Source organism: Malania oleifera, chromosome 2, assembly GCF_029873635.1.
Source record: "Malania oleifera isolate guangnan ecotype guangnan chromosome 2, ASM2987363v1, whole genome shotgun sequence".
Taxonomy (NCBI): Eukaryota; Viridiplantae; Streptophyta; class Magnoliopsida; order Santalales; family Ximeniaceae; genus Malania; species Malania oleifera.
Window position 1 is genome coordinate 134,502,151 of NC_080418.1, and position 11,258 is coordinate 134,513,408.

The following is an 11,258-nucleotide window of genomic DNA, read 5'->3' on the forward strand; positions in this document are numbered from 1 at the left end:
GTTCAATGTGGGTATCTAGTAGTAGACTTGGTAAGAAGGGCCACTGGTCAAAAGGGATTAGGGTGGTGATGGCCAAGTTGGACTGCAGTATGTTATGATTCCTGACAATGCTTGTACGTACAGGGCTCGGTCGGTGTTTTCTTATCGCACAACCCTTGCCACGGGGAGTTACTGGCATAGTTATGATAGTTTCGAGCTGGACGGTGTTCTAAATATGCATATACATGATTTAAATGCTTTACTGGGCAAAGTCATAGGTCTAAGTACCGGGCGGAAGGATCGTACAGTGTATGGGCATGTACCCTACCCTAACCTCGGGAACCCTCACTAGTAATGATGTTGGGTTTTACATTATTAGGAATTTATATATGTACTATATATATATACATTACAGTATTGATGATGTGCAATCAATGTAACCATTTTTAAACAAGAATATAACTGTACAATCACACATTGCTATTATATCTTCCTCCTTACTGAGAAGTGTCTCACCCCAATCTTACAACCTTGTTTTCGGGAGTTACAGGAAATCGGGCCTAGTCTTCTAGGGAGGCTTTGGATGCGTAGAGTCTTGTTAGTTAGTGTAAGTTTCTATATGAGTACTAGGTTGTTAGCCTAGTTGTTTTTGGGAATGTAATATAGTTTATGTTTTGCGTATGGTTGAATATGTGTAAGGAACATTTAGATACTATGGTATATCTATTAGAATCCATATGAATGTTTATGTTTTCTGCAATTTATATGAGTGCAAATTATTATGAAATACCTGTATGTCCCCTATTTTTATAAGCTTTTAAAACCCTAAGAAAACTCTAAAATTCTTTTCCTTTTTGCCAGCAACCCCTCCTTTTAATTTGCATGGGCTTCAAAGCTTATGCATTTCCCAATTTTATTCTTCCTAAAAAAATAAAATAAAGGATAGGCCCAATAAAAATGGAACTTGATTCCAGGAATAAGAGGACTTGGACTCAAATTTTAAACCAAAAGACCCGATAAAAAAAGTGGACTTAATTTTAAACTAATAAAGACTCAAATTAATTAAATGACCAGGACTCAGTTTTTTAAAAATAAAAGAAATCAATTTTGAAATTAAAGGACCCAATTAAAAATAACTGGTACTCGAAATTGAAAATAAAAGGACTTGATTTTTGAAATAACTGAGACTCATTTTTTAAAAACTCTAGACTTAATTTAAAAATAACTGGACTCAGACCGGATACTCCCATTCCTAGAATACAAAGTCGACTTTTATTATGAAGGGTCTTCCCAACCCGGCTTGGTTAAAATTGGGGTGTTTACATAAGGGATGGTAAAAGGGGTAGTGATTGACCTATAATCACTAAAAATGAGATAGTAAGTAAGGATTTAATAGTTTTGAATTTGTCAAAAAAAAAAAAAAAAATGGTCCATGATTACATGAATTGACAGAAAATGATTTATATAACTAATCTCATCTAGTGGGACTTAAGACTTGATTTTGTTGTTGTGTAGGCATTGAAAAACAAATTGTAAATTTTGAAAATTAATTAGACAAAGTAAAATAAATTTAGTTGGCTAACAATTTTAACGAGCTCAATAAATTAAAAAAAAATCTTGGGTTTTAGCAAGAAAGTGGAGCTTTGCGCTTAAGTAACAAAAATGCAATTTGTTCACTCTATAAATTTCGTACATTTGCCAAAGGTTTTAGGGTTTGACATAGTCTTAGTTTTCCTTATAAATACTTTCTACGGTTTCTTCAAAAGCTTCCCGAAAAAAAAAAAAAAATCGAAAGAAAGCACACATCAATAACCTCATATAAAATTTTTTTATATTAGGTATTGCTAAAAGTGGGGGATTATTTGAGTTGGGTTATTCTATCCTTGAGAATATGTTATAAAAAAAATTATATAATTGTAAAGTAGATCAAGAATGAAGCAAAAATGGGTGTTATTATGTTAAACACAAAATAAAATGAGAATAGAGATTCTTATTATAAAGTTAAAAAATAATAATATCATTCTCATCCCATTCCTCTCTTGCATTAATAAAATTTTTTTCCACTATTGTTTAATTTACGATGATGATCCTTTTCTTTCTTACATATATAAGTTATCAAATCTCAATTTATGTTATAATCATTTAATTTTTAGGAACACTTACTACATGAACCAAGAATAACCTAAGAAAGCTTATCAAACTAGCGTTGTTTGTGTCAATAAGATGCTACCAAATGCTTCACTTGATATCAACAACACACTTTTGGCCACCTTGCATAAAGTTCCAGATAAATGTCACAAAAAATTACAATAATAGCCTATGTCATCATGGTTGATGTTGCTATAGCTTTTGGAAACATCAATGGATTCTATATTTTAAATAAACGTCTTAAAGTTTTACTTTATTTTATACGTAACAATTCCAAAACTTCACCAGCTTGCAATTTCTTGGAGTTTCGAAGTTGTCTAAATTCCTCGTAAGTAAAAGGAACAAAAAGGCGGGGGTGTTCTGCGTCCACAAATTCTGATGGGGCTTCTACCAGTGCATTCCTAGGTGCCAAGAGGAATGTAGCAATTGACAGACGCTTGGATCCTTCCTTGCACTGTACTCGGTGTTTCACATTATAAACTCGTCCATTGCTCCACACCTTCACATGCATATCATTGTCATTATTATTATTACAAAAATACTTACATTGTGTTTGAAAGTATGAATTTCGGATTTTAGATTTGGATTTGAATGAATTTGAACAAAATTCAATACAATTTTGTATTGCATTTTGTTTGAATTTACATAAATCCTAACCCAAACTGTCTCAACATATAGTGTCAATATTGGTAGAGACACAAAACATTATCATAATAATTTTTTACTCCACTCAATTGATAAATTCAACATTTTCTTAATTAGATAGCTTCGAGTTTTAAAGGCTGCAAAGCAGATCGCCGCATTCAAATGGAGAGGTGTAGAGCTCATTATCAGATGGATTAGTCTGATACACCATCATAGCACAAAAAACCCAAAAAAGAAAACAAGAAATTAATAAGATGAAACTAAATTTACTAACCGTAGCAACGTCACCAAGGTTGACAAGAAGGGTGTCGGGGATGGGGTCGATGGATACAAACTCGCCAGACTTGTCCAGAGCTTCAAGACCACCAACATTTTCATCTTCAAGGAGTAGGGTGAGGAAACTGGAGTCAGTGTGCATTTGTACGCCGGAGAAACCTATAGAGGCTAGAGAGAAGTTATATTTGTTTATCCTGAACTGGCAAGGCCATCCTTCAAACAAATCATCACAAATTGCCGTTGGTAGCCCCATGCTTTTGGCCAGCTTGCATGCAATGTCCTTCGCTAGCTTGCTAATGGCTTCACCATACCTCTTCATTATTTCACTGTTGGTAATTAGGAGTACTCGTTAAAGGAGTTACTTTAACATTTTGTTTGCTTGAAAGCATATATGCATCAAATTTATTTAATTTATCTTAAATGAAGAAAATTTTATGTCACAACTATTTCATGTTAGCACTCTCATATGATTAATGCGTCAGTTAGTACTGAATTGTGTTGTAAATTGACGAATAGTTCCTAGTTGCAACCGTTAGTTAAAAGGAAAATCAGATAAATTGTGGGCAAAATGTGGAATGAATATAAAAACTACACAATGTTTATTCAAATAATTTTTTGGATCAAACTAATTAAATATAGGATTTAACCATGGTCAAAATGGATCAACAATTCCCAAGTTGGCATTACTATAGATTTTAACAATTAGTGATCTTCTAGTCATGGTCATAGAATGTTGTCACTATAAGCATATCCTCTTCCAATAGCATATATAGTTGTGCTTAAAGCATGACTTTTTAGTCAATGTCACTTTTAAAAATTATCACATGAGATAGTTGCTGCTAAGTGGACTTCCAATTATTGTGAAAGTTAAGCAAGAAATGAAGTTTGGACTGTTTCACAACTAAAAATACTGTAAAAAATTTTATGTTTTGTAGGGATCTTTAACTATCATGTTCTTCACATATATATATGGCAACTCTAATGCTGAAAATAAAAGATAAACTATAACATACACATACCAGAATCGTTCATGGTGTATACAAACCGAGAAGAACGCAACTAGAATTGTTTCTCTCACTTCACCCCGATCTCTTTTTCTATGCTTCACCAGATTTATGAGATTATGGCTGATGATTAGAACCAAGGTAGAGAGAGGACAATCCTACTTATTTCTTTTCTTAGTTCACTCTCCTAAGCATGTAGGAAAATCTTAAGTATGTAGGAAAATAAACTTTCTGCAGCTACTCCCCATAACAACAACTAAAAATAGGAAACCCTTCAACTTCTTAGTTGTTCATCTCACTCATACATTTTCAAAGCAAGCCATTTAATCCAACCTTTACCATAGGGGACACATACCCTTCATGTGGGACCCAAGTCATTCATGTGGGACATATCCTTTGGGATATATCCAACATTCTCCCACTTGGCCCATATGAATGACTTTAATTTGGATTAACAAGATAACCATAATATATGCACAATTATTAGCTTATACATATTTTTAGTGAGATTACCATAATATCATAGTTAAACAATTTACTAACACGAGTCATGACGGTAAATATCATTAAAGCGACATCTTCCATTCCATGTACTACAAATGCTAGCAAATCATCTTACTATAATTCTTTATAGGAAGCAACCATAATGTCCCTATAATATCTTTGTCAAAGACCATTCCTGTTAACAATAATCCATCTCCATAATTATGTAATTGATGGTAAACAAGAAACAATGTTCAGAAACACCATTATCGATATCAATATACATGTTATAGAACAAAACATAAAAATCCACACTTATACATCAAAGATTACAACAAACACCCATGTGATCAGCATGTTCCCTAAATGTCTTCAGTGCCAATCCTTAGTTAAAGGATCTGCTATCATGGGCTCAGTCCTTATATGTTCTTTAAGCATTGTCTGTTTCCGAACTTCCTTCTTAACGACCAAATATTTGAGCTCTATATGCTTAGCGCCATTAGAATATTTGTCCTTTTTGGAGAAAAAAACTGTTGCAGAATTATCACAATAAATTCTCAGCGCTTGGCTTCAAAGTCTTGAGATAAACTTCCGCAACCACAAAACATGAATTGTGGCCTCAATGCATGCCACAAATTCAACTTCCATAGTAGATGTTGCGATGATAGTCTATTTGGCACTCTTACATGATATTGCTCCTCCAGCTAATACGAACAAATAACCATAAGTGGACTTTTGACTATCAAAGTATCCAGCAAAATCTGAGTTGGAGTAACCAACCACCTCCAATTGATCTGATCTTTGATATGTGAGCATGCAGTGTCTCGTTCCTTTTAAATATCTCAAAACCTTCTTTGCAGCTTTCTAATGCTCCATTCCAGGATTACTTTGGTATCCCTCGAGCATCCCAACTGCAAAAACTGATATCTGGTCTCGTACAAGTTTGCACATACATCAAACTTCCTACAATAGATGCAAAAGGAATATTTTTCATTATTTTCTTTTCTAATTCATTCCATGGACAATCCTTTGTATTGAACTTGTCCCCTTTACAAATTGGAGCAGGAGTTGCATTACAGTCAGCCATATTAAATCTTTCTCGAACTTTATTGATGTATCCCTTCTGAGACAACCCTAACAATCCACGTGATCTATCACAGAATATTTCAATCCCTATCACGTAAGTTGCCTCACCCATATCTTTAATTTTAAAGTTCATAGAAAGAAATTTCTTGGTGTCATTCAGTAAACCAAGATCTTTACTGGCAAGCAAAATATCATCAACATATAGAATTAGAAAGATAAACTTTATCCCACTGACCTTTAGAAATATACACCGATCAACGGTATTTTTCTTAAATCCAAATGTCGTGATGGTATCATGGAACTTAAGATACCATTGTGTAGAAGCTTGTTTAAGTCCATATATTGACTTCTTTAGTTTAAAAATCATATGCTCCTTTCCTTCAATCATTAAACCTCTTCAGGAAGATACTTATACACCTCTTCGTCTAAATTCCCATTTAGAAAAGCAGATTTCACATCCATTTGGTGTAACTGTAAATCAAAATGAGCCACCAAAGCCATTATGATTCTAAGAGAGTCCATTTTAGATACAGAAGAGAACATCTCTTCGTAATCAACACCTTCCCTTTGAGTGAAACCCTTTGCTACAAGTCTAACTTTATATCGTTCAATATTGCCATTGCAGTCGTGTTTGGTCTTAAAGACCCAATTACACCCAACTATTTTAAAACCTTTAGGCAAATCAACGGTGTGCTAGACTTTATTCTGTTCCATGGATTTCAACTCATCATTTATGACATTGACTCACTTTTCAGAATCATTACTTTCAATAGCTTGTGAAAATGTAATTGGATCCTTACTAGTTCCTTAATCATAATCAAATTCTTGCAGGTATACCAAACAATCATCTGAAATAGCTGATCTCCTTAGCCTCTGAGATCTCCTTAATGCTATTTCCTATGATTGCTCTACAATTGGTTCAATGTTGACATCTTCATTACGAAGTGATAGATCACCAAATTGTTGTTTAATGTTATCATACCATTCAATAACTGAGGGAACAACAATATTTGTTAAAGGTCCAGATATCGGGATAGGAACCCAAATTTCTTTAATGACCACATTACGTGATACATCACTCCTAGTAACTTCACCGTTCTTAAGGAACTTTGCATTACCGGTTTCAACTATTCTCATACTATGGTTAGGATAGTAAAACCTATACCCTTTAGACTTTTCTGGGTATCCAATGAAGTACCCACTCACAGTTCTAGAATCTAATTTCTTTTAGTTTGGATTATATATAGATTCTAACCTCTTCTAGACAACCCCAAACATGAAAGTGCCTTAAACTCGGTTTCCTCCCTGTCCAAAATTTAAAAGGAGTTTTCTGACCTGCCTTACTAGGAACCCGATTAAGCACATAAACAATTTTTTTAAGGGCCTCCATCCATAATGAAATGGGCACTAGGGAGTTACTTAACATACTCCTAACCATATCCATAAGAGTACAACTACGCCTTTCAACTACACCATTTTGTTGAGGCGTACCAGACATTGTGTATTGTGCACAAATACCATGCTCTTCTAGGAATTTAGCAAATGGAACTTGACATTGTTTACATCCATCATACCTACCATAATATTCACCACCTCCATCAAATCTAATGATTTTCACCTTCCTATTTAGCTGTCGCTCAACTTCAGCAATATATGTTTTTAAAGCATCTATTGACTGAGACTTTTCATTGAACAAATAGACATGACCATAACATGAAAAATGATCAATAAAGGTGATAAAATATTTTTCTCCAACAGAAGATGGTGAGTCAAAAGGTTCGCATACATTAGTATGAACAATTTCTAGAAGATTTCCACTTCTTGTGGCTCTTTTCTTCGTATGTTTAATTGGTTTGCATTCCTTTAATGCAATCAACACATACATCAAAATTAGTAAAATCAAGGTTTGTCAAAATCTCATCCTTTACTAATTTCTCTATTCTATTTCTGGAAATAAGACCCAGTCTTTTATACCACAAAAAAAGAAGAATTTTCATTGACTCTACTACGTTTACTTCTAGTATTATGATGCTGGGTGAGGAGTGTTTCAACAAACTTTTCATTAAGATTAAATTTATATAGCCCCTTACACAAAAGACTAGAACCAACACATAAGTCACCTTTCTTTAGACAAAAACCTTTATGTTCAAAGTACAAACCATAACCATCATTGTCTAACCTGGACATAAAAATTAAATTCCCAAAAATATTTGAAACATAAAAAGTATCATATAGGTCTAGACAATGACCTGACTCTAAATACAACCAAAAGTTTCCAATGCCCATAGCAGGTACTTTGGCCCATTATGTGCCTTTTTGCGAGCCTCATTGCCATAAGAAGTACTCGCTACCTTTAATGGATCCTTCTTTGACTTCTTTCCTTTACTTCCAGTTGCATGACTCATAAAATTAATAGAATGTTGTTCTTGTTGTTTAAGCCTTGCCTTTTCCTAAATTAACATGCTTGCCAATTTATTCACGTTCCACTTTTTATATATATATAGTGTTATAGTGAATTTGAAAAGGCCCATACTGAGGAGGCAGAGAATTCAGAATAAACTAAACAAGAAAGCTTTCATCAGCATTCATTTCTAAATTTTTAAGTCTAGTAGCTAGATTAGTCATATCCAAGAGATGTTCATTCATCCCTCCGCTACCATCAAACTTCATTGTGGTAAGTTCAGCCATCAACCTCTCTGCAAGGGACTTATTCTGCTGAACGGAACCGATCTTCCACAACCTTAAGGTATTCCTTTGCATTTTCTAGTTGATGAAGTGTTGATTTAATATAGTTTGCTATACACATCCGCATGAACATAATACTTAATCTATTTGACCTTTCCCATGACCTATACAAAGCTCGCTGTTCCGTACTACTTGTATCAGTAATAGCAACCGGTTTATCTGTAAGACTAAGGTGAAACTGAATCTGTTCATTCTAGTTAGAGAAGTTTGTCTCATTAAAATAGGAATAGAAGAAGCTAGCGAATGTAATGATACTGGAACAGATACTGCAATAAAATAATCACACACAACATTAATCCTGGAGAAATTGGTGCGTTTTGGTCATCCAAATATTAGGTTATCTATTTATTTATATAATTTCAATCTCACCTACGTTAGGCCCAACCCACTATTAAACTTGATTCACTTTTCTGTCCGTTTTCCTACTGACAAAGCTCCATATAAATTCTGATAACAGTAGAATATAAATAGAAAAACAACATTTTAACCCTCCTGTTTTATGCTGCGTGGAGTTGCGGAAAAATAGAATAACATCTCAACTTTTAACTCGGCCACCAAATTAAACTAGGCAAGAGACCAATTTTTTTTTTTTTTTTTCCAACTAAAATCCCATAAATCCATCAATATCACAAATTTTTTTTTTTTCAGGAATCATGGCCTACGAAATTTCTTTTCTTGCTCCAGAAAAATATCATGAACACAAATTTTCCATACAAAACAATAACGAGATCATAAGGGTTTAATAGAAACGATCTATATCATGCAAGGAAGAACACGATAATTTTTACACTGTTTCTGATACCACATATAAGAAATTTTATATGCTATAGGGATCTTTAACTATCTTGTTCTTCACATATATATGCCAACTCTAATGCTGAAAATAAAAGAAAAACCATAGCATACACAAACCGGGATCGTTCATCGTGTATACAAATCGAGAAGAACGCAGCTAGAATAGTTTCTCTCGCATCACCCCGATCTCTTTTTCTATGCTTCACCATATTTATGGGATTATGGCTAATGATTAGAGAACTAAGGTAGAGAGAGAGGACAATCTCACCTATTTCTTTTCTTAGTTCACTCTCTCAAGCATGTAGGAAAATTTTAAGCATACAAGAAAATAAACTCTTTGCAGCTACTCCCCATAACAACAGCTAAAAATAGGTAACCCTTCAACTTTCTGACTGTTCATCTCACTCATATATTTTCAAAGCAAGCCATTTAATCCAACCCTTATCACATGGGACACATACCCTTCATGTGGGACCCAAGTCATTCATATGGACATATCCTTTGGGATATATCCAACAAAGACTTTTCATTAGCTTGCAAAACCATGTAAATTTGTTGTTCATTCTCTTTATTTTAATTTTGTCTAACTTTGTAATTGTTATGTGTGTGCGTGATTTCATAATAAGAACATATTATTATTAGATAATGAATATGAATCCTTAATTTGAAAGAACAGGAGGGAGTGAGAAATAGTACCAGTTTCTGGGAGAAGCATCCAATTGTGCACAAAAGTCGTCCACAGCTTTGGACGAGCAAATGTTATATAGACCCAATGCCTCATAAAAAGGATTTATCTCACTGGGTGCCATGTACCCGCTACCAGCGATCACGTCACCATTTCGCTGTTTTATTTCTGTGGGAAGATCAAGAAGATCTTCTGCCACCGACCTCATCTCTTTCATCAAATCGGTTGGGATCTTGTGGTTGATGACCCTGAAACAACCCCACTCTTCGCATGCTTCCACCAATTTCTGTGATTGTTTCGGAAAGTCATTCAAATCGATCACCGGTAGACCACCCGCCATTAGTTGATTGCTATCTAAGAGAGAGAGAGAGAGAGAGAGAGAGAGAGAGAGAGAGAGAGAGAGGACAACTTATTTTGGGATGGAGTACCAGCGGGAGGGTAGCTAGAAAGGGTAAAAGAACCCTGATCAAAAAAGGAAAGTTAAGGAAAAACTGTAAGGAACATGCATATATTGGGGAACAAAAGCATATATTTATATACAGGCTAGCTATATATCCATGCGTGAATGAATATTATGTGCTGGACCAGAAGCCACCTCAAGGATATGATCAATCATCCTCCCAACATGAAGACTGTAAGGATTAGATCCGGGAAAAAGGAGTATATGCATGCACGCGATTGACTTTTGACTTTCCAGACAGACTTTTGACTTTCCTGCCAGACAAACAGCAAAAAGAAAAAAGAAATTTAGATTTGCAGGGTATGCATGTCTCGAGGGAGCTCACCTGTGTTTCCTAATGATGATGATGAGAAGCAAATGGACTTGGGGTTGGATGCCGATGCCTGTGCTTGCCAGGTATGAGTGTGATGGGTTGTTGTGGAATTGTGTCATTCGTTTGTTGCTTTTTTTTTTTTTCTTCATTGCTTTGGACTTTGTAGCCCTCCAGTACCAGTTATCCCGTAAAGTAATAATAATATATAGAGCAATAATGCCATCTGCCACTCCATAGTTTCATGTTTTTAAATGTCTCCGAGGAGAAAAAAGTAGTTTTTATCGGATGACTTTGTAGCCCTCCAGTACCTGTTTTCCCACAAAGTAATAATAATGTATGGAGCAATAATGTTAGACCTGCAATGGTTGATAAGCGGTTGGTAAGACGGATTATCGGGTAAAAAAATCATAATTCATATTCAATAAAGTCATTGAAAATTTTTAAAATTTTCTTGCACATTCTTCTAAGAAAGTTGTCCATCTATTGGGTTATTAAAAAGTAAAATATATTAAATAACAATTCCAAATGATAATTTAATCTCCATTGACCCAAGTCATTTAAAATTTTTTTTGTCCACTTTTTTTTTTTTTTTACATGATAATACTTTATAAAATGTGTACGACTTATATGAGGTGTGTT

The 11,258-nt window shown here is 34.4% G+C and overlaps 1 protein-coding gene across 3 annotated transcripts; it reads right to left on the bottom strand.

The window, feature by feature from the left end:
- Positions 1 to 2,221: 2,221 nt before the first annotated feature.
- Positions 2,222 to 10,671, bottom strand: LOC131148832 (2-oxoglutarate-dependent dioxygenase DAO-like). 3 transcript variants are annotated; one of them, XM_058098767.1, is made up of 4 exons: positions 10,442 to 10,671; positions 9,858 to 10,200; positions 3,047 to 3,374; positions 2,222 to 2,626 (listed from the first exon to the last, which is right to left on the bottom strand). In XM_058098767.1, exons 2-4 carry the CDS (start codon positions 10,184 to 10,186, stop codon positions 2,381 to 2,383), a joined length of 903 nt encoding a protein of 300 aa, XP_057954750.1. In that variant the 5' UTR covers positions 10,187 to 10,200; positions 10,442 to 10,671; the 3' UTR covers positions 2,222 to 2,380. The 3 variants fall into 3 exon arrangements, with proteins under 3 accessions (XP_057954750.1, XP_057954749.1, XP_057954748.1); XM_058098766.1 differs by having other exon boundaries at positions 10,432 to 10,458; XM_058098765.1 differs by having other exon boundaries at positions 9,858 to 10,671.
- Positions 10,672 to 11,258: the final 587 nt, after the last annotated feature.